The sequence below is a fragment of the Macrotis lagotis genome, chromosome 4, assembly GCF_037893015.1.
Source record: "Macrotis lagotis isolate mMagLag1 chromosome 4, bilby.v1.9.chrom.fasta, whole genome shotgun sequence".
In the NCBI taxonomy this organism is placed as follows: Eukaryota; Metazoa; Chordata; class Mammalia; order Peramelemorphia; family Peramelidae; genus Macrotis; species Macrotis lagotis.
Genome location: NC_133661.1, coordinates 20,855,475 through 20,879,031, shown reverse-complemented (window position 1 = coordinate 20,879,031; position 23,557 = coordinate 20,855,475). Strand labels below are relative to the sequence as shown.

Sequence of the window (23,557 nt, the reverse complement as noted above, 5' to 3'; positions counted from 1 at the left end):
AGCTTACCTTCCAGGAGGAGATGCAGGGCTGGTTGGCCTGGCAATACGAGGTTGACTGTATTTTGGGGTGAGGCTAAGGGAAAAGGATTGAACACAAAGACAGCATCATCAGTACCTCAAGGGCAGGAGGGGGCACCTCTTGTCTCTGACTGTCCTGAGTCTTCCTTGATTAATAAAACTTAATCTGCTTCCTCTTGGTCCCCATTCCCAGTCCCACTTCTCCCTGGAAGTCCTAAGGACCAAGAATTGCAGCAGCAGCAGTGTTGGGGGGACTTGAAATGGGAATAACTTTTTTCCTTTGTGCCATTGAAGGCATCGCCCCTCTTTTGCCATTGAGCAAGCCCAGTGTCAGAGTGAAAACGGGCAAAGAGAAGGAAATGTTGGGTTTTTCCTTAAAAAGGAAATTCCCAACCCTGTCAATCACACGCCACCACATGGATTACGTCTTGTGGACAACTGATTCATACCACATTCTCACCATGTGACAGGAATGGAGGGTTTAGATTTAAGTCCTTAACTCCTTTTGGAGGTCCTTGCTGCCTTCCTCCCCAACCTTATTACCTAGGATTGTTTACACCTTGTGTCTCTTAAAAGGTAGGGATGCCCTTATTTTTTTATCTTTGTGCTTCCAGAACCAAGCACAGTCCCTCCCGGCCTGGATTTTCAATGCCCTGGATTGCTTGGGGGTGCTGGGATGGCACACCCTAAATAAACAAAGGAAGAATTGCAGGAAGGGCCTTGGCCTTCTTCAGTCCCATTCCATAGTAATAAGTGATAGTCCAGATGCGGACCCAGACCCCCAGCCCTTGTACTCCAGCCACTATGCTTTCTGCATGATTTTGTGAGAGTTTAAGGACCCCAGGTTTTGCTTCATGAAATTTGCCAGTTAAGCACAGGTTAAAATGTTGTGGCAAACGAGAGGCTTACCTGCATCTCTGCCTAGAGTTGTTGCATAATGGGCATGTCTCTCCAGCTCCAAATCTGGGATCTCAAGAGTCGGTCTTGCCCCTCCGCTGGTCTTTCCTTTCTCATTTGATTTTAGATTCAAGCTCTCATTTTACTTTCCATTCTTCAGAATTCACAAGAGCCATAGAAAGACCCAATCTGAATGAAGCTTTTGGGAATCTTAGGCTCCTGGGTTGGGTCACTTGATGAGCCTTGAAGACCCCTCAACTCTGTGAATCTGGACAACTGCACTATGACGCTTCTTTCTGGGCAGATTTCATTGTGTCATTTTAAAGAAGGGGAGGGAGGTAGGGTAGGGGTAGAGCATGACCAACAGTTAAAATTTTAGCATTATAAGGAACACAAAACGTTTGAGGTCTGGATCCCCTGGTGTTTATGGCCTTCACCAAACTGAATCATCTTTCACTTCATTGTTGTTGGAGCTGGAAAGGTTGGAAACCTTGGAGATGTTTTGAGGATCCCAAAGACCCTTCAAAGGCATCGTGGCCAACTCCTGCATTATGGAAATGGTGAAACTTCTTTAAGGTCGTCCTCAGAAAGAAAAGACCAACATGCTCCTCACTGCCTTACTGGGGAGGGAAGGGATGGAGATGAGGATGAAGGACCACACCATGAAGAGCATGTGAACACGGAGGGCATGGCCACACCCTCTCCCAGGCTGCCTGGGATCTGAGTTGAGTGTGGGGGTGGTCTGTTTTGTGGGGATCTCAGATGCCTTGGGGCTCTCACCTACCCCTCCCCACCTTCTTCAGCCCTGTTCCTTGCCTCAGTTTCTTTGAATTGTCCTCCTGATCAGCTTAGTACAGAGCCCTACAACTATCTCGTTCCTCTCCACATCTGACTAGTGACTATAGCTGCGGAGTCTGACCCTCAGGCGCTTCCAGATCACTCTTCTCTCAGTCACATACCCTCCACCTGCTTTTCTAGCTTCTTTTCATCCTGAAACCCTCTGTTTTGTGAACGTACATCATCTCCATGCCTCGATGAGAATGACGGCTAGCATTTATAAAGTGCCTGCCAAATGCAAGCTGCTAAGCTAGTTACTTCATACAGACTGCCTCATTGAGCCTTGCAAGGGGGAGCAGCCCTGTTTTGTAGAGAAGAAACCTGCAGAGAGGCTGAGTGACTTGCCCAGGGTCACACAGGGAGTGTCTGAGGTCCGATTTCCCGCCTCCAGATCTGGAGATGCCCAGTTATTAGAGCATAAACTCTTTGAGGGCAGCGATCGTGGGCAAGGTTCTTTCTCTGTCTCTATCCTTGGTGGCAGCTTAATGAAAGTTGGTAGAAGTGAGGTCAGACTGCTTGTAGAAAGGTGAGTGGGGGAGATAGGAAGGAAGTTGTGGGCAGACCTACTGACCCGGGTGGCCACTGCTGCCGAGTGATTGATGGTTGGCCGGCAGCTCTGAGACCACAGCTGTAGCTGGGGTGCCCAGATGTCACCTGGCCATCCCAGCACTGACTTTCCCAGCATGACCCTGACTGGACCACGAGAGCTAGAAGAGACCCAAGAAGTGAATCTCTTGAGGGAACTGAGGCAAAGAGGTTCAGTCAATATTTATTAAGCACCAACTGTGTGCTGGCATTATTAAGCACTGGAAGTGGCACTCACCCAGAACTCTACACAGTTCTGCATTTGGGTTTGGAGCAGGAGGAGGAGAACGTGGCTGAGCTAGCCAGCAGGATGGGGAGCATAGAGGCTGCTGGGCTCAGATTCAGATAAAAGCCTTTGTTGGCATGGAAGAAGAGACCTTTTGACTTGAGGCTTTGCTGGACTGGCTGACTCCTCTTCTAAACCTGTCATGACAAAACGTGCTCTCACATCTGACTTCTACCAGACAGAGAGGGGCAGGAGGGGTTTTTTACTTCCCCAGTTTGGATCTTGCATTGTGGGGGCCTTTGTTCTTCTCTGGAGGACCTGGGGTCCTTCCCTGCCGCATTCGCTAGACATCTGGAAAGAGCTGCTGGATGTTTCTGATTCCTTGGAAATGCTCAGGCTGCCCGTCGTAGCAGGAACCTCCCAGCTTATTCTCATCTGCAAGACTACATTGGCAGAGTTCTCCCGTTCTCAGAAACTCTTGGTCTGTTGTTGACAACGGCTTATTCTGATGAGCCACAGAGCAGGCAGATCCTCAGCCACTCTCACATCCTCAGACATTGTTCCCTTATCATTTTCATTTTATGACACAAAAGGTCCCTCAGAATTTAGAGAGCTTAAGTATTACTGCTGATGAATGCTGGCCCTGCCATTATACTTGTTATAATGTGAGACATAAGGTATAGGTTCACATTTTAACTGATCATTCTTGGATTTGCTCTATCATGTTTGCTTTGACTTAGATAAGTCACCAATTTAGAGGTCATTTAGTTCAACTCTGCCTCTTTTTATAGATGGGGAAACTGAGGCTTGCCCCAAGCCACAAATGTGCTGTGTCTGACTCTTGTAGGCAGCACCATCCCCATCTCAGGAATCATTCTGTGGAACTGAATTCTAGAGTTGGCATCAACTGTGTTTTATGGTTGGATCATCTCTATCTGCAAATTGTGGGGCTTGGGCTGGCCAATCTCTCTGAATCCTGATTCAGTTAAAATCCCCGTCACACGGATCATGGGAAGGAAGCCCCAGGATTCTCCAGTTCAGAAAGGAACAAGTGCCTATGAAGTTTATTTCCTGCCCCACCCCAGCTCCCACCCCTAAGGGGTCCTTGCTTGCATGTGGTGTTCTACTAGGTCCTGGCTGTTCACGTCTCGAGGGAACCTTGACCATAGAAGGGCAGCACCTGTCCAAAAGAGCAGAACCTTTTGAGGTCTGCTGCCATTTGCTTGAACATAGTAGGCTTGGTCGGCTGGCATCCTAAAGTCTGTAGCAGGAGCCTTGGGGTTCCTGGCCCTGGATCTAGTCTTGTCCCTTCTGGCGACTGATGAGGAAGCTGGGAAGGTTACACAGTGAGCTAGTGGGAGAGTCCACGCACCTTGCTTCCATTTCAGGGCTTCTCTCTGTTCTGCCCTGGCAGGTGAAGCTCCCCACTCTGCTCCTGGGTCCTTTGAATTAAATCTTAAATAAGTCTCAGTTTTACAGATTGTTTTCCTGTAGGGAATACGTTCTTATGATTGGTACCACGTTTGTATTTTTTATAATTGTAGAGGTAGAGGTTTTGTTTTTGGGGACAGCTTCCCTTTTAAGGGCAGAAATGGACTTTGTATCACAAAAGGGGATTTGAATCCTCTCCTGACCACTTCCTACCTTGCCCATATTTTTACCATATTTTATGTGTGCTTGTAGTTTACCATATTAACTCATAAGCTTTTTGCCATGAGAGATTTTTGTCATTCTTTGTCCAGGTGTCCCCAGCAGACTCTGGCACACAGGAGACAGACACTTCATGAGCCTTTCCTGACTGACCACAAGCCAGATACAGGCTCGAGTAGGCTCTCAGAAGTGTCCATTAGGCCTAACATCGAGTTACCCTTGCCATTTGACCCAGTCATATTGCCTGTCATGTGGCTGCCTGTGGCAGCAGTGACATGTGGCTTGTCATCCATCCATGCTAGATGTTCTCTGACCCCTGGGAAGATTTTGCAGCATTGGTAATGAAACCCAGGTTATCTGCTATTTGTATTCAGTAAAAACTATATTGACAAAATGAGGCCTCGGCTCTTTGGAAGGACTTCTAGGATGGTTGGAGTATTTAGAAAAGTTTTATTTTGAGTCTACTCTCTCTAGCATGGGTTCCTACCTTCTTTAGATGAAATGTTGGAAGACATACTTGAATTTTCTTGTGTTTAATCTGTGGTTCATCTTCCATCTTAATCTTATGTTTTATTTTTGTTCCATTGGTTTTTCACATTTTGCCTGCTGCAACTTTCACAAATGTGTTGGGTTTTGTTTTGTTTTTTTTAATTTCCAATACTTCCCAATTTTTTGTTTCCTGTTTTCTCATTAAAAACCAAAACCACATTTGTAAGCCAGCTCCCAGATTATACTGTCTCCCGAGTCACAGCAGAAGAGACTGGGCAGCAGTACTCTTTGTTTCGGTTCTGTCTCTGGGCCAAGGTGAATTCTAATTCTGCATGTCCTGGCCAGTGGGCTTGGGCTCTCCAGACCCAGGCTAGAGCTCATTTTCAGATGTCTCAGAGATCACTTCACTTCACTCCTGATAGATACAGTTTTCCTCCACGGTCCTCAAGGGGGAACATTTCTTTTTGAAGTTCACATCCCACTTAAGCATTATACAATGACCAAATATGCATTGTCGGTGTTTAAAAAAACAAAACAAATCACCAAACCTAATTAGATGTTGGCTGTGATCTTAAGCCATCTGCTTAAAGACAAAGACTCAGGAAATAAACTAAAACTAATTTCACTGGGATCTCACAATGTGGAAACTCTCACCCCGGCGCAGATCCACAGGCAGCTGGTATTTGTGATCTGAGAGAGTTGTGCCAGGTTGGTCTGTATCACAAAACTGGGGTGACCAGGGGGATGGTCCATGCAAGGCTTGCTGACTGACCCTCATGCCTTGGCTGCCTCTTCAAGAGACTGATGAGTTCAAGGAAATGCACATAAAAATAAATAAACAGATTGGAGAAAAAGCTTCCTACTGAAAAAGTCTTTGTCCTTTGTGACTGGATTATTGTGATTGGAATCCTGTTGTCCCCCCACACAGGAGGAACTAAGTAAAGCTCATTTTATTTTTAAGAAATGATTAATGAGAATCCGGGTGACTTATCTAGGTGGAGGTTCTAGGCAGTGGAACCTAGGGACCCCTTCTCAAAATGGTGTTTCATATATACATATATACATATTTCATATATACATATATACATATATGTATATTTGTACACATATATATGTATGTATAAAGTATATACCATATATATTATATTTATAATGATATAGGTAGGATTAAACAGAATACAACTATATTAAGGTACAATGATCAAAACATTTTAAAAACTGTGGATGTCTAGTTAAGAGCTCCTAGAAAGGCCTCATGATGGAGTAGATAGGGCATGGAACATGAAGGTAGAAGGACCTGGCTTCTAGCCTCCCCTCTGCCTCCTAGTGACTTCCAGATTCTGGGCAGAGAAGGAGTAGACCTGCATTGGGAAGTGACCTTTCCCCCACCCCCCATGGCATGGCCCATCGTGTCTCTCTCGATTATTTCCCCAATACCTTCCAACCACCAGCTGTATCTTTGTTGTCTTTGGGGTGAACTAGAATCTGGGAATTTCCATGACATGAGGCCCTAGATACAGAATCATTGGAAGATTATGGATGTGAAGACAAGAGCATTTTGCATAGATTATGCTTACCACTCATGTAGATGTGATTTATCCTTATTTATGGAAATAAATGTGCTAAATATAATGTGTGACTCTAGAACTTATCAATTCTCTCTTTTGGGGTGGTACAGAGGAAAAGGAAGGGGAGAGATTTGAAATCAGATAACCTGGGTGCTCCTCTGAGCCTCAATATCCTCATCTGAAATGTGGGAAGTCAATTTCTCTGCTACCCTCACAGACAGGCTCTTTAAACAAACCTTTGAATTCCATAGAAATAGTATTTTTATTTTTATGATCAGAATTAACCAGAATGAACTATATAGCTACATTTTAGGGATTTTGAGTGTGACAGTAATTTGTATTGAGCACTGAATCCCTTGCCTTAGGACTTACGTCCAAAGTGATAGTTTGGGGGTTGAGTTTGAGAACAGATGTTTCCTCCTGGCTGTGGAGGGGTGGAGCGGGGCCAGGGGTTGCTTCCCAGACTCCCGTGCCCCTCGGATTTCATGCCTGCATCTGTTTGGTTCTCCTCTGTCCAGCTGCAGCATGAGAAAGCAGAACTGGAGCAGCACCTGGAACAAGAGCAGGAGTTTCAGGTCAATAAACTGATGAAGAAGATCAAGAAACTGGAGAACGATACCATCTCAAAGCAGCTGACGCTGGAGCAGGTAGGCTGCCCTGGCTGGGCTCACTGGCATGTGTCCTTTCTCATGGCAGGCCTCCCTTGGGCTCTGCGGCTTCTTTCCGTCTCTGCAATTGTTTTGGTGCTCAGAGCGGGAGTGACCGGCTTTCAAAGGATCCTTCTACGTAGCCTGTGTTTGCTTGCTTGCTATTTTTTTTTGCAAGGCAGTGGGGTTAAGTGACTTGCCCAAGGCCACACAGCTAGGTCATTATTGTGTCAGAGGCCATATTTGAGCTCAGGTCCTCCTGACTCCAGGGCCGGAGCTCTACCCACTGCGCCACCTCGCTGCCCCTAGCCTGTGCTTTCAGCCCCCTGCTCGGTCTTTGAAACCTCACTTAGCAGATGTGCTGGAAGGAGTCTGGCATCTGGCGCCTTCACTTAAGTCAAGGACAGCCTTAGCAGGTCCCCTTAGAAACATTATAAGGAGGATTCATTTGAGTGGCAGCTTGTATGACCCCAACAAAATATTGCAATCTTAGAATGAGAACCTGCCCTAAACCAAGTGATATCAATCCCTCTGGGCCAGCTTGTTACACTATTTTATGTGAATTTGTAACATTTGGTGCACATAGTAGGCATCTGATGTTTATTGAGTTGTTAAAACTTTCTTAGGAATGTGCTCTTTAATTGTTTAAATACTCTTAATAATTACTAATACCAATAAAAACAAGAATCAACATGGTAGGGAACAGAAAGCTGGGTTAGGAAAAACCTAGATTCAAGATCGACCTTCTGTCTGCCTGCCTATGGAGCCCTGAGCAAGTCATGTAGTTTTTCTTTGCCGAAGTTTTCCCATCAGTAAAATGGGGATAAAATAGCACCTTCTTCCCAGAGCCATTTTGAGGATAAACTGCTCTTTGCAGTCCTTCAAGGGCTGTAGAAATGCTCAGTGTTGTTATTGTCTGTTGACCTTCGAGCTTCACCTCCTCCCCTTGCAGATTAGAGAGGCCGAGGCACACCGGGACCTGCATTCCTGCCCTGCGTCCCTCGGCAGAGGGAAGCTCTGGGTGGGTGTGGACTGCTCCCCTTGGCCACAAGGTGGGGATAGCGCCTCGGCTTTCCATGTTAGAGGTGGCCTGCCACGCATGCTCTATCCAGGATTCAGACCACGGGATCTGCCTTAGTGTCTCCATGCGGCCCAGGCCCAGGGACCCAGAGGTTGTGAGTGCCAGAGCCAAGGTTGGGAGTTCTTTCATAACAATCTAAAATGCAAATTCAGAAGATCTAATTGATTTCCATTTTAAATTTAAAAAATATTTTTGTATCTAAACTGTGATTCAGCAGTTCCATTGTGGACAATCCCACTTCTGATGCCAATCAGTGTTTCCTTAAGGAATCTTAGAGTTCGTTGGTTAGCATTTAGTAAGCCCCTGCCACACAACAGATCCTGCAATAACCCTGGGGATGCTAGGAAAGGGGCATGATGCTGTAGGTGGGATCAGTTGGAGGCAGTCTCTGCAGGCACCTGGCTCCCTTGGGCTCAAGGATTTGTCCAAGGTCACCAAGTCCAGGTGTTAGACCCCCAGGTCAGCCTTCTGTTATACCATGGTGTGCTTTTGGAGCAATGTTGCATACTGAAACAGTGGTTTAATGCCTTCAGTTTCCATGATGAAAGATAATGAGCCATTTCTGATTCCTTACCTCTCTATGCCTGGGTTATACATAGCATGTCTGTGCTGCATACATCCAACACACCTGTGCACATTCATTTACACTCACACACAGGCATGCTTTGGGGGAGGTGTCTCTCCCATGGGAGCTTTGGCTCTGTTGGTTGGACTTCAGGGGGCTGTTTTCTCCCCAATGGATCACTCAATGTGGGTCCCTTCTGGAGCTTCGGGGGGGGGGGGGGGTTGCCAGACATGGCCCAGGAGGAGAAGGGGGAGGGATTATAACCAAGTCAAGTTTATTCTCATCAGCTATTCTTGGGGCTGGAAGTCTAGGGGTTGCTGGAGAGCGGGGGCCGCTTCTTGCCTCTCTTTGTCTCCCCCTGCCCTTAGCTGGGTGTCTGACCTGTGGCAGGAGCTTGACAAATGAAGCTGAAGGGGTCAAAGGGGATCCAAGGGTAGTTTATCTGAGGGTGTTTTTGCTGAGGCAGCTCCCCAAACTGTCCTGGATTTATCTCATTTATACTTAAACAGGCACCTTCCCTCTCCACTGACTGGAGCCAACTGGTCTTGGGCTCTTGAGGGTCCTGAGAAACTCAGCGACTTCCCTAGGTTCTCACCTGGTCAGTGTATCCTGCCCCTTCCTGCCTCTGGGACTGGCTGGCTGGGTACACCACCTCTCTAGCATTTTCTGCCGACCTCTCTGACATCATAGCGCAGGGGCGGTTTAGCTATGGAAGGCGCTTATCATAGGCACAGGTTCCTTTTAAATAAGATCCTTGGCATTTTCATTTGGGAGGTCAATGGGTGCTTGAGTATTTGGGTACATCATTAACAGAACTGTGATCCACCAGGGAGCCAATGAACACAGACCGAGGAGCCCACCCTGGGGGAGTGTGTGTGTGTGTGTGTGTGTATGTGAGAGTGTGTGTGCATGTGTGTGTGCATGTGTGTGAGCACATGTGTGTCTCTGTATGGTACTGCAGGTGCTAGGGGTGTGTGCATGCTCCAGTATCTTTGTCAAGAGAACCCCAAAGTCGTGGTCTCTTACAGAGAGTCCAACAGGAGGGAAATGACTGAAAAACAACAGTGACTTGTTGAGGGTAATGGTCAGGGAGTCTGCTGGGAAGATGGGAGCTTGGGTTCTTATGGGTCAATGTAGACATAGAGGTGGAGAGAGACACACACACAAGTGTGAACATTCACACACATGTACACACAAGCATCTCATACATAGACATGTGTATTTCCATGATTGACCCAGAGAATGGACAAAGTTTCTTGGGGTTTACTAGAATTTGGGGGATCAGGGGGAGGCACAAGGCTCACACAGACACACACATATACAGAAACACACTCCCCCCCCCCCCCCCCCGACACACACATAGACACATACTGCAGGATCCCTGGGACAGATGGACTCGGCCACTGGGCTCCTGGGCTGTCTCCGGTAAGCTGAGACCTCAGAAGCTTGGATCCGATGGCTCGGAAGGTCACTGCTGACTCTGAATCCAGGACGGAGATGACCCCACGGCTGGCACAGGTCGTTGAAGGGTTCAGGTTGCACACGTGACCCCGGTCCACCTGACTCTGACCCTTACATGACGCCAGGAGTGCCAGGAAGCCCCTGCTCTGCGGCCATCTGTACTGCGCCAGAAGCCGTGCATGCAGAACGTCCTGAGCTCCTTGAAGCAGTTTCCCATTGTTAGCCAGAAGATTTCTCTTGCCTGTTTGGTCAGATCAGGGATGGAGGCCCCTGCACAGTGCGGAGTGGAGTGCCAAGATCCCAGAACTCATGTACTTCAGAGGCAGGACTTGAATCCAGAGTGTGTTGGCTCCAAAGCCCCTCACTCTCTCTCTCTGTTAAACTGTCCAACTCCTCAGAAATGGGGCCACTAAACCAGAGATGAGGGATCCTGTGGACTCAGAGAACCACCCTCGGCCCCCTGCGACCCGTGGTACCTTTGTTTCGCATTTCCCAGGGAGATTTTCATCTGGTTGTGGATTTGATATGTGACCGCTCTGGCCTCCATCACCAGTGACTGCCCCAGGGCAGCCCCCCAACCCACTGCTGGCGAAGGAATAAGTGAAAAAAACGTTGCATTTTTGCCAGAGATAAGTGGGAAATAAATATCCCCGTCCCAGACCCCCTGCCCTCTGTGCACAGACCCAGTGGAAGGACCTGACTGGTCTCAAGAGTGACCACTCTGTATGTGTTTGTGTTTGTGTGTGCACATATGAGTGTGTGTGTGGATAAGGGTGTGAGTATATGTGTGTGCATGCATTAGCATGTGCAAGCGTATGTGTGTATGTGTGTGTGTGTGTGAATGGGTAAGGGTGTGAGTGTGTAAGGATGTGAGTGTGTGCATGCATTAGTGTGTGCATGCATTAGCATTTGCAGGCGTGTGTGTGTGAATAGGTAAGGGTATGACTGTGTGTATATGTGTGTGTGTGTGAATGGGTAAGGGTGTGAGAGAGAGAGAGAGTGTGTGTGTGTGTGTGTGTGTGTGTGTGTGTGTGTGTGTGTGTGTGTGAGAATGGGTAAGGGTTGGGCTGTGTTTGACTGTCTGAAGAGACCATCCCTCACCTGGCCTTCACTCCCTCAACCATCTAGTTCTGGGGTGATTGAAGAAGTCTAAGGTGTCTAATGCCCTCTTCCCTCTGTGGATCACCACGGAGGTCTTCCTAGGCACCTGCTGATGCCCTCTCTGAAGAGGGCTCAGCTGGCAATTGAGAGTCAGGAAGACCTGAGTTCAAATTCTGCCTCTGGTGTGATGCTGGCCAAGTCCCGAGACCTTTCTCAGTCTCAGTTTCCTCATCTGTAAAAATGGAGATGAGGACACCTGCTGCCTTCTGCTCACCTTAAAGCATTGTAGGAGTGTTCATCACCATCTTCATTGTGATTTTTGTCCTGAAATGAGAAATACCCTTGCTTTTCACCATCTTTTTTCTCTAGTTTATATTTGTAATTCCTTTGTTGGGAGCAGCTCTCAGGGCCTCTTGTCTGTCATTGAGTGTCCAGGTGTATGTTGGAGTTGGGGCTGGACCCTTGTCTTCCTGACTCCTATCGACGTTTTACAGGTGAGGAAACTGAGGCTGAGAAATAGGAAGCTGAATGATTGTTTCATGGTCTTGTGGCTTGTGTGTTGGAGGCAGGCCTTGAACTCAGATCTTTCTGTCCCCAGACCAGCCCTCTGTCCACTGACTGCTGGACCAGGGTAGGCCAAGTTCTGACCTTGTTGGGAGGATGAGGTGTACACGGTGTCTTCAGACAGATGGTGAGATAGAAGGTCTGGACCATGGCAGTGACCACAGCCCAACCAATGGAAAACCAGTGTCCCTGGGTCGAAGAGGCAGGGACAGAATAGAAAAGGGTGATTCCTATCGCACAGAGGATCTGGGAACTTGTCAGAGGTGTGAGTTCGTCTGTCCGTGCAACTTGGAGCTGGTGAGGTGGCTGGGTGGTTTAAGCCCAGGCCTGCTTACCAAAGTGGGTCTGCCCTTCTCATTCCCAATGTCATCTTCCTTCAGCTGCGGCGTGAGAAGATTGACCTTGAAAATACATTGGAACAAGAGCAGGAGGCGCTTGTCAATCGTCTCTGGAAGAGAATGGATAAACTGGAGGCCGAAAAACGGTGGGTTTGGGCAGGAAGGAGGATGGAGCGATGGGACTCTGAGTGGGGACTGAGGGGGCTTCCCTTCTCCAGGGCTGTCTTTTCCTTTTTTCATTCTCTCTTCATGGTTCCATCAGCTCTCCTATTCCAGTCACACAGGCCTGGATGTGAGTCCTTCCACACCCTCTCCCCCAAATCCACCGAGTCTTCCCGATCCTTGTTTCCACAGTCACCCTCCTGGGACAGCTGCATAGGAGGCATCTTGACCCTTTCCAAAAGAGAACTCAAGCCCTTCTTCCATACTTGGCTGGTCTGTTTCTGGTGACTCAGGTTCCCAGCCTTGACAACCTCAACTCTTCCCTCTCCCAGAGACCCCTTCTCTCACCCCGTATCCAGCCAACATCCAAGCCTTGCTGGTCCTGTCAGGGCAGGTTCTCTGGCTTCTTCTCTTCGTTCCCTTCCTATGGTTGCACTTTATAGTCCATAGTCTTCTCCTGGACCATGAGAGTAGCCTCCTCATTACTACCCCGCTTCTGGGGTCTCCTCTTTAAACCATCTTCCACACAGCTAATAAAATGGTCTCTCTAAAGGACTTGTTCTGACTGAATCATTTCCCCAGTGGAGATTCCTTAGTGACCCCCCTCCCCCCATCAAAACCAGGGGGTTAGTGTGCCTGCTGTCCCACAGCCCCTTCTTGGTTGGGGTCATTTTTGCCCATTTCCAAGATATGAAGCCAAACCTCACCATTGTCTCAGTCTACATTATTGAAGCCATCTATTAAGTGAGACAGCTGAGCCCCTTAGATAACTTTTCCACCTTTCATCTTGGTCAGTGCTTGGAGCCTGGTGCCTGACCCTGGCCCAGTCCTGTGGCCCCGGGGGGATGTCCTAACTTGGACTTGGACTCCAAGATCATTCTCATGGACATGTGGATATATCAGGCCCCCAAAGTCTCCAGAACAAATTCCATAGATGGCGAAAACGTGAAGGCAGCAGTAAGGCAGGAAGGCTGCGATTCCACCAGGGGTTTCAGATAGTCAGTTTAGGAACTGTTCCAGGCTGGGGATCCTCGAATCTGACTATAGCTGCACCTTGTGGAAGCCGGAATGGGGAAGGGGGAGTTTGGGGCCGGTCATGAGGAGATGGACTCTTCCTGATGGCATGTCCTACTGGCTCTTGGGCCATTCCCCTACAGGTAGGACATGGTCAGCTTGAGGAGGTCGAGAATGATTGTAAAAGCCCCAAAGGGCCTATGAAACCTAAGATGGCGGAGAGGGAAGCTGCCAGGACAGGTCCTTGCAGCCCCTCTCCTTTGGTGGTGGGCTGGAGGTCCGAATTGGAACTCTCTTCTTCTGAAGGGCCTACTGGGTGTCAGCTCCTACTGTGTTAGTTGGTGGAAGTACAGAGACCCAGGTGAAACAGTCGCTGGCCTCAGGGTGCATGCCTTCCATGAGAGGGAACAGGTTTAGGACAGGTACAGAGTCACAGGAGGGGCTATCGAAGGTGAAGACCGAATACATTTATCAGTTACTATGGGCCAGCTCCATTCTGAGCCCTGAGGAGGCAGGGGAAGCCTTGCCCTCGGGGAGCTTCCATTCCAAGTGGGGCAGTGAGACACAGCCTAAAAGGAAGGCAAGTGGTCATGGTGAGGTGGAGGGGGGAGGGAGGAGCGCTCCCCAGGGGGTGACTCGGTGGTGATCTATTGACTGAGGGACCACAATCATTGGCAGTAGAGTGGAGGGCGGGTGGGACGGGGAGATTGGTGGGAAAGCTGGGCAGAGAAGGCAGCACACACATACAGCACCATAGCAATGAAAATCCATAGATTGGACATGCGCAAGACGGGGACGCCACGGGGGACACGCTGAGGGGCAAACTCAGGGGGTCTTAGAGGGAGGCTGGTGATGCCACCTGGGCCAGTCCCTTCCTGATTTGTGGGATGAGTGAATCTGCAGAATGGCAGGAAGAAGTGTCCGGTTTTTTAAGAAAATGACTCACACTGACTTTTCCCTTGAAGAATCTTGCAGGAGAAGCTGGACCAGCCTGTGTCTGCTCCCCCATCCCCTCGGGATATCTCCATGGAGATCGACTCTCCAGAGAACATGATGCGGCACATCCGGTTTTTGAAGAATGAAGTGGAGAGGCTGAAGAAGCAGCTGCGCGCGGCCCAGTTACAGCGTAAGCACCGCCACCCCTGAAGGTGCCAGACCTGTCCTCAGTTCCCGAGTGACCCCTGCTGAGGCGTGCCTCTGGACACCCCTTCCACCTAATGCTTCCTCCCTGGTCCTTGTCCTGCAACAAAAAACCAGATGAGACATGGGTCCCCAACCCTGCCCCGCCAAGACTCCTAGCTGTGAGAAAACTGTTCATTTTGTCAGAATGTCTTGATTCTGAACAAGCCTCCCCTCAACCCCCTTGAAAAACATTTTCTTTTGTCAGTGTTCAGTTTTGTTCACAGCCTGCCTGCCCAGGCCTGCCCCCACCCCACACACACATTATCACTGGGTCTGGCCCGCTTTCATTCCTCCCAGCTTTCTGAGGTTCCCTCTATACAGAGCCTGCCTCATCCTCCCCAAGATAGATGTGGGAAAGGCAGAAGGAAGGGCAGGATGCCTGGCCCCTCCCCTCCAGGACTGGGGGACTCACCTCCTGCCCCTGGGCAGCCTTGTGTATTTTTGCCAGGAGAACCTTCCTCCCGTAAAGGGCTGGTTGTCTCATGCTTCTTTTTCTCCAGTCTTTGGGTCTCCCTGTTGTCACTCCCTCCCCACAGGGACTTGGGGGCCACACTCACTGGGCAGATGGTCGGGTGCTCACGTCAGCCCCCTGAGGGCAGGCACCCCCCAGCCAGTGCCTCCTAAGGTTCTGCCTATGCTGGAACTTGTTAATGTTTGTGTTAGGCCCTTGGGCCTAACTCCCTGCCCCGGACACTGGGGCTGTTCCACCATCTGGCATTCCCTGCCAGGGACTCTCGGGCAGCTTTGGGAGGGAGGTACGCTCCTGGGTACAGGGGCTGCCCCCAGTCACACTGGGAGGGCATGTGGTAGCTGTGGGCACAGGTAGATTCCTGGCACATTGAGTCTGCAGATGCTGATTTCTTTATGGTAGTCTTATCAGTTTAGTGAGTAATTTCCCCTTAAACAAAGTGGACTACAAAAGCTCCATTCTTTTCTTTTTTAAAGATAAGATACAAATGAGCTTCAAACCAAATTTGAAGAAGTTGGGGTGGAGGAAAGTAAAAACTTTTCCACCAGGAAAATGATAAGATTTTTGTAATGAGGTTTTGAGAAATATTAGTTTGTCATTAGAGTGAGTGAGAGATTGCATTAGTTTTTTTGGTTTTCCAACTCTTTTTGCTTTGGTTTTATTGATGACTTTGTTGTTTCATTTTTTTGTATTACATACGATTCTAGCTTCCTTCCATGCAAACCCTCTCTAAAGTTCATGTGTTATTTCACATCTGTTAACACCTCTCCCACCTGTCTACTTTTGGAAAATGGTCAGAAATCTATTTTCTTTCTCTTCTTATCCTCACCCACTGAAAATGCAGGAAAAAAAGAGCATTTCTTACAACAGAGACGCCTGCAAACATTTATTAGTGTTTATGGATCACACTGCATACTAAGCCTGTGGATACAGAGAAAGGTGGAAATCCAGCTCCTCCTCCAGGCAGGACCCAGACCCCTGACTTTGCCAAGAACACAAGGGATAAGCCATCCCCCACCCTGCCTGCAGAGCCATGGCTGTGGCATTGGACAGACTCGGAGAACGCCTGCTCCAGAGGCTGAGCCTGGGCAGCTCAGCTCCGTGTTCTAGAATGCGAGGTGTCCGTGGTGGCCACCTCTGTGGGGGTGCCTGCTTTACACGTGCAGAAATCAAGGCTGAGAGAGAGGCGAGGATCATGGGGAGCCTAGGAGAGCAGGATTCATAGGGAGGTCTCATTGCCCTGCTCCCAGGTTCAGCACCCTCCAGTTTGTTAGGTTAGGTGGGACAAGCAGGATAGATGCCCTTCCTCGAGGGTGGTGAGCCTTTCCTTGAAACCTCCCTGGCCTAGGGCAGGGCAGGTGCTGTGGTCCGTGGCCGGCCCAGGAGATGGCCCAGGACCCTGTGCATCAGGGCTAGCTACCGGGTGACTTGTGAGAAGCCATGTGGCTCACTGGAAAGCCTGTATCAGCATTCACCAGATGAGCATCCAGCACAAGAAGATGGGGAACCCAGGCATCTCCTGTGGGCCGGCAGGGACCCAAGCAGGCACCGTGACTGGTCCTGGCCAAGTGTTGCTAGTTGTGCCCTCAGGAGGATTCCTGATGATGAGGAGCTGTCGACTGGGAAGGTATCCTAGAAATTATGCAGTGTGACTGTAGGGAGAAGGGGCAGCTTAGGCTCCTCAAACTGGAACAGGAAGGGGCCTCTGAGTTCATGGGCCAGTCTGTCACGTATGGATGAAGAAGGTATTGTGGGAGGCATTGGGGACATTGAGTCTCACCCCTTTGAGTTCCGGTGAAGAAACTGAGTGAGGCTCAGGGAAGTGAAGGGACGTTCCCGGGGTGGTCCTTGACAGGTAGGACTAGAACCCAGGACCTCTGATGCTGTCAGTGGTACTGGCAGACTGCGGCTAGCACAGAGTTGGTGAAGTGGGTAGTGCTACTCTTGGAGCCAGTTCAGATCCTGGCTCAATCCTTAATAGTGCTGTGACCCTGGGAAGGTTTTATTTAACCTGTGTCTGCCTCAGTTTCCTTGTCTGTAAAACGGGGATAATAATGGAGTAGCGGGGGGCTCTACAGTGCATAGAAGACAGGTCTGGAGTTAGGAAGACTCTTCATGAACTCAGATCCAGTTGCAAACACTTCTTAGCTCCGTGACCCTGGGCAAGTCACTTCACTCTGTCTGCCTCGGTGTCCTCAACAGTTGGTGAATATCCTTTGTTCTTGAGGCCCAAAATGACATCTGTGTCAAAATGCACAGTGTCTGTCTATGGCTGATGAGGCCACTGTGAGCTTGGACGGTTCTCCCGCAGGCTGGGCACAAGTAATCCTTATGTCAGACTTGCTGGAGAAGGAAAGAGCCAATGACTCCAGTACCTCAGCCATGAAAACCCCAAATGGGCCACAGAGAGTCAGACGTGCCTGAAACAACTGTGGTGTTCCAAGAAGGGACAAAAGATAGCTCCTGCCCTCAAGGAGCTTACAGTCTAATGGGAAAACAGCAAGCAAATAAATGTGTACAGATAAGCTGACTACAGGATCAATAAGGAATAGTGAAGCTAGAAGGGGGGCGCGGGACTTGAGGGATGGGGCAGGGCTTCCCGGAGGACCCGGCTGAGCTTTAGTTGAGACTGAAGGAAGCCAGGGAGGTGGAGTGGAGGAGGGAGAGACCAGAGGCAGGTCAGCCCAGCAGCAGCATATGGTCGCGGTCGAGTCGAGAGGTGACCAGGGCCTGCTGTCCTCCTGACAAAGGAGAGAAGGAGAGGCCTGCTCTCGAGATGCTCCAGAGGGGACACTGACCAGAGGTGTAACCAGGCTGGAAGGGGCAAGGGGTGCGCAGAGGTGAAATTATCTGGAAAAATACTCCTCAGACTGGTCAGTATTCTGGGGCAAACACAGTTCCCAGATGAGGCCCTGACAGATACTTCTCCTTTTTTTAGTTCTGTTATGAATGATTCTTAAAAGGCATCGAGGCAGGCATCCCATTTCTGCCTGTAGCTGAGTACCTGAGCTCTGGTCTCCCCTGAGGTTCTTCTCATTACTTGAGTTTGATTTTGGCATCGTGTAGGGGTGCTGCAGCATGCCCAGGGATCCCCAAGACTGTGGGATAGACAGCCAGATTCATCAGAACGTTGGGCTGAGCATACTACCCTCTATGTCCCTGACTTCTCCATCCTAGAGGCAGTAGGGTCACTTAAAATGACGTTGTAGGGGTGGCTAGGTGGCGCAGTGGATAGAGCCCCGGCCCTGGAGTCAGGAGGACCTGGGTTCAAATCTGACCTCAGACACTTAATAATGATCTAGCTGTGTGGCCTTGGGCAAGTCACTTAACCCCATTGCCTTGCCCAAAAAAAAATGACTTTGTGATTCAAGTTAGTCATTTCAAACATTTTGCTTCCTTAAGCCTTTAAAATTTATTTTTCTTTACCTTCATTTCTTAATATATCTCCCCTCTATCCTTCTACAGGGGCCTATCTCTTATAACAGGGGTTTGTGAACTTTTACAAACAAAAACAGGTAGCTATAGCTCAACATAGCTAGTTTCCACTGGAACCCTATGTGTTTTATACATCCAAAAGCATCATTCTGAGAAGGGGTCCATGGGCTTCCCCAGACTGCTAGAGGGATATCCATGACAGATGAAAGGTGAAGAAATCCTTAACTTTTAAAACAAAGGGTAAAGAAAACAACTTAGTTCCACATCTTCTCTCCCCCTCCCCCCATCATCACACAAAGTTCCACAATATTAGTGTTTCCCACTTCTCTGGTTTCTCTTTTAACCTGTGCGTGAGACTCAACATAATGGGAAATGCTGACCTTTCAGATTCAGAGAAGATGGCCCAGTATTTGGAGGAGGAGCGTCACATGCGGGAAGAAAACCTGAGACTTCAGAGAAAACTCCAGCGGGAAATGGAGCGGAGAGAGGCTCTTTGTCGGCAGCTCTCGGAAAGCGAGTCCAGCTTGGAGATGGATGACGAAAGGTGGGAAGAGTGGGCCAGAAGCCCAGAGCTTTCCTCTGGCCCCGGGTGGGTTGGGGAGTTCCCACAAGTGGAATATCTAAAGAAGAAGGGGAGGTCAGATGGTATAGGAGACATCCCAGATTTGGGTCCTGTTTCCTGAGGCAACTTGGCCTCTTTCCAGAGTCGGTGGGGAGGACTGTGCTTAGTCAAGTCCCAAGCCTAGTGCTTCTCCCCCTTCAAAACAAAAGAAAGCGGTGAAGAGGGCTGGTGAGTATGTGGTCATTATGGGTCCATCTCCTTTAGGCTCTTCTTTTCCCTAGAATTGGGTAAAAATACCTCCCTCTAATGGGGAACATAGGGGGCTGTGAGGGGGTTTATGAAGAAATAAATAAGGCAAGCAGGAGGAAAAGAACAGTGGAGTGGGTGTTGGAGGAGGCTCTAGGGAAGGGAAGAGCCTGGGGCACCTCCAGCGGTCTGGACCCTGGGGCTCCTCTCAAGACTGCCCGTCCATAGCTTCTTGTGGCTGTCATGACCACTCGCCCCAGAGTCAGGTCTCCAGCATGGATTCATGGATTTCTTCCAGGAATACTTGTCTAATCCAACTGTGCTTTCCAGTTTCATCTTCCAGTCAGTGTCTGAGGCCAGATTTGAACTCAGGAGAAGTGTGCACTGGGGTGCCATCTGGCAGCTGCCCCCCCTTATGTAAACGTGACCCTTAGGGATATGTTAACCAAGATTGTGATTATGGTCACCATCCATTCTGGCCTCAGGATCACAGGTAGACCCCAGCTCAGGCCTAGATCCTACGGATGGTGGCGAAGGTCATCCAGGCAGGTAGCAAGCATGCTTTAAATAGCAGCCTGCTAAGGTGTTGGGAACTGAACCCTAAGTCAGGGTCGGCCTGTATCTAGAGATAGAGAAAATATGCAATCATAAAATGTGAGGTAGGTAGGAGAGGGGTATGAGGGAGTCATTGGAAGGTCCCCTTCCTCTGTCCTATGCCACAGTGGCCTGTGCCGTGGAGACCCCGGACTCAGGGCCAGTTGGGCATTGTAGGCCTGGCTTGGGGCAGAGTCTGATCTCTGGAGGAGGTGCCTTGGTTTTTAGCAGATCTTGTGGACCAATGACAAAGCAAACAGTTCACTGAGGACACATCTTTAGGATGCATGTGGCTTCCCAGGATGATCTATCTGGCATTCTTAAACCGGATGCCTGGCTTCAGTAAAGCCATTGGAGTATGGCCAGCAGCCTAGGCAAACTGGCACTGCCAGTCCCGCTGGTTCCTCCTGAATCAGCAGGTAGGGGCCTCGCTGAGGTGTGCCATCCAAAGGAGCCATAAGCCATCCTCCTTCTGTCTTTGTGGTAACTTCAAACTGAGCATTTTATATGAAGTCCCTGGCCTCGGAGAGTTTACATGGATCAGGAGGTGTATTCAGTGGCACGGAAATATGCCAGGAGCTGGCATCCTTGAGGCAACAGGGCACCCCCAGCTTCCCCTGTTCTGGGGGGTGGGAGGCTGTTATCCCCCCAATAAAAGCATAGAATGTATTTGAGTTGCTTCTCACCCAGTTCCAGCCATCTCAGATCCCATTGCCCCAAAGCCTGAAAAGCTGCACAGTGTAGGCATCCCAGCGAGCCCAAGGGCATCTCTAGAAGTCTGCATGTTGTTTCTCACCCTTCTATTCCTCATTCACCAAATATATCTCACACACAGATTTCATGCCATGCATTTCCAGGATTGTTTTTGTTGTTTAATGATGAAATGATGGACAGCAGGAGGTTCCCTTCATGTTAGGGAAGGGGAGGGAAGAACAGTTAAATTGTAATTATAAATTTAAAATAAATTTTCCCATCATCTGATCTGAATTTAATATTGCCTCTTGGCTGAGGCATCTTTGGATTCCCACAGCAGGTTCCCTCTGTGAGAGTTGGGCAGGTCCATGGCTGTCTACTCAGGTAAGAGGAGACCAGGCATCTCTGCCTCGTGCCTCGGTTCTCTGAAAGGGGCCGTTGTCTCCAGACCTGGGAACCCAGACTGTTTCTTTTCAGGGTTTCGGTGAAAGGTCAGAAACAGCCTCCTGACCATCTGTTTTTTTCTTTCAGGTATTTTAACGAGATGTCTGCCCAAGGACTAAGACCTCGCACTGTGTCCAGCCCAATCCCTTACACGCCTTCTCCCAGTTCAAGCAGGCCCATCTCACCTGGTAAATGTCTCCTCTCTGCCACCACGCTGCCCTGTGTCTGATAGACCTGGTAGCCGACACTGTATTGAGTCTCTTCTAAGAGAAGAGAGGAATCCCTGTTCCTGGCTCTAAGCAAGGAGCTTAGGAGAAGATGGGGGTGTGGCGAATGCCCAGCTGGGACTTGGGAGGTCCTCAGGAGGTCCTCGGGTCTGAATCCTGGGCCAGTCAGGGGCCTCTTTGAACCTCCTTCTCATTACTTGTTAAGTGGCCTTGGTGGGAGTCCCCAGTGGGCTTCACCAGCCCTCCCATTTCCCGTACAGGTCAGTGGCCTGGTGCTTGGTGAGAACACCACTGTGTGGCAGCTGCATCTTCACCAGACCCCCCCCCCCCCCCGCAAGTCTTGGAGGATGGTACCCTGCGTCACACTTCTCTTATGTGCTAAATTTTGCCCACTGGGTTACTTTATTTTCTCTTTTGAACCTCCCAGGCTCCCCATCTGCTGGTATTGCCCTTCCCACTTTACACATGAGGAAAGTGAGGTGCAAGACCTCAGGTGACTTGCCCAGGGTCACATGGCTGGTTGAGCAGCAGGACTCTAACTCATCGTTGAGGTCCCTGACTCCAAGGCCAGGGCCTTTGCACCGAGGCGGGCGCTGGCTCAGAGTCAGCCTATGGAGCTTTGACTTAGGTACCATCCAGCAATGCTGAAGGCTCGACAGTGGAGAAATTAGAGCTAACACGTCAGGGAGTGGGCAGGTACTCCTGTAGGACAGGTGGCAGCCCCTGCCAAGAAAACTGGGAACATGTCTGCTCCCCACCCCCAAAGATGGACCACTGGCTAGATCTGGGTGGCCGGACCCTGCTCTAGGGAAGCTGGCCAGGAGACAGCAGCCCGGAAGACAGACTTCCAGGAGCCACAGGCTGCCCCAGAGACTGTGAAGGTCACTGCCAGAGTTCCCAAGTCTCCTCCTCCCACTGGCCCCCTGATCCTGGGGAATGAGAGCAGAGCTCTGAGCGGTCACTTCCGGGGGCCAGGCAGCTTTGATACTGTGCCGCTCGATACAGACCATCTTCAGGTTTACCAGACCTTCTGGAGAGTTTGAGCCGACTGAGGCCGCAGCCAGCTTTGTGTTCTGGTCTGTCCGTTGTTGGCTGTGAGGCAGCCCAGCCACGCCGTCCTGACCACAGCCCCTCAGGCGCCGGTGGAGCCTCCTGTTGCAGCAGCTCTGTGCTGTGGTCAGCGCACCGGCTGCCTGCGCTAGGCGGCTGCTTCAGGGAAGACCACAGGCTCATCCTCCTTCCCTGCCTGGGAGCCCCAGGCAGCATCTTTCCCCTCTTGGTGGGTGACCTTTATTGGGGCCTTCTCTTTATAAAGGGACGTTTCCAGGCTCCTGGATGTGATTCCCCTTGAGACCCCAGTGACTGGCTAACTGGCCTCCCCCCTCCCCCCATCTCATCCCTGTGCTGCTTACAGCAACAACTTCCCCTCAAGGCTCAGCTAATCTGCTTCTGCCTTAGGCTCTCAGTCTTTGGGCTGTGAACTTGGTGGAGGTGTTTTTGACACTTTGATACCTGTATGTTGAAGTAATTGGTTTTCTTTGTAGTTGTATTTATTTTATTTTCTGCATTTAAAAATCTTCTGAGAAGGGCTCTGTAACATCATGGTCTAGGGAAACCTTTCCTGTCTGTCATTTGGTGGACACTTACCTGGCATATTTTCTTTTCATGTTAGCTGTGGTACCCTCCTCTCTCCCACCCCATAGAATAGAAGCTCCTTGAGGGTCCTTGACTTGCCCTGGAACAGAGTTGAGTTGACTTGGGGCTTGGGGGGCTTGGTTCAGTCCTTCCCACCTGCTGGGCTGCCTGGAATGCCACTAAGTGGGGATCTCTCCTTTTGCAGTCTTCCTGGGGTTCTTGATGTTCCCCCACACTTGGACCTTTCCCTTTGGTCACCTGGAGGCCTTGCATTTTCACCCTCTTCAGTGACTGACAGAAGGCTTTTTAAGATCCTGCTTCACAGTTTGAAGGATGAGATTCCTGAAGTTAGAAGCAGCCCATTCTTTTCAGGGAGTGATAACAACAGCCAGTGCTTTCCCTCTTAGAAGATTGGCATTCTCACTGATGACCTTTGATCCACCTGGAACCATAAAAGAACTTGGGTGGTTTGATCAGTTTGATAATTCCCTTCATTGGCAGAGGTCAGGAGACCCAGCTGATGTGACCCGTGGCCAGGTCAGCGGCCGGACCCTTCAGAAACTTATCCTTGCGTGACCAGCTTACATACTCCCCCTACCTTGGCCTGCGTTCAAAGTCCTTCCAGCTTGGCTAGGACTCGCCAGTGCTGCTTTTTTCTGGGGTAGCCTCCAAAAGTGTGGGGTGAATAAAGCATTGGAGCTGGGAAAGTTTAACCAGGCAAAGTTAACATGCAAAGAGATTACTTTAATCAGTGAAACAACTAACCTAATCCGCAGGAATCTCTTGACCTTTTATGATAGTGAAAGGAATTTGTGAGGTGAAGGGAGACACTGCAAAAAGCATGGGCTTTGAGACAGATAGCCCTGG

At 49.7% G+C, this 23,557-nt stretch overlaps 1 protein-coding gene across 1 annotated transcript in view; it reads left to right on the top strand.

Annotated features, from left to right (window-relative positions):
• The window catches only part of CCDC6 (coiled-coil domain containing 6), a 62,083-nt gene that overhangs the window by 30,965 nt on the left and 7,561 nt on the right, over positions 1-23,557 (top strand). Inside the window, exons 3-7 of the mRNA XM_074232293.1 lie at positions 6,789-6,917; positions 12,070-12,173; positions 14,169-14,329; positions 18,677-18,833; positions 20,916-21,016. Coding sequence (XP_074088394.1) covers positions 6,789-6,917; positions 12,070-12,173; positions 14,169-14,329; positions 18,677-18,833; positions 20,916-21,016 — 652 coding nt within the window. The remainder of the gene's footprint in view (positions 1-6,788; positions 6,918-12,069; positions 12,174-14,168; positions 14,330-18,676; positions 18,834-20,915; positions 21,017-23,557) is intronic.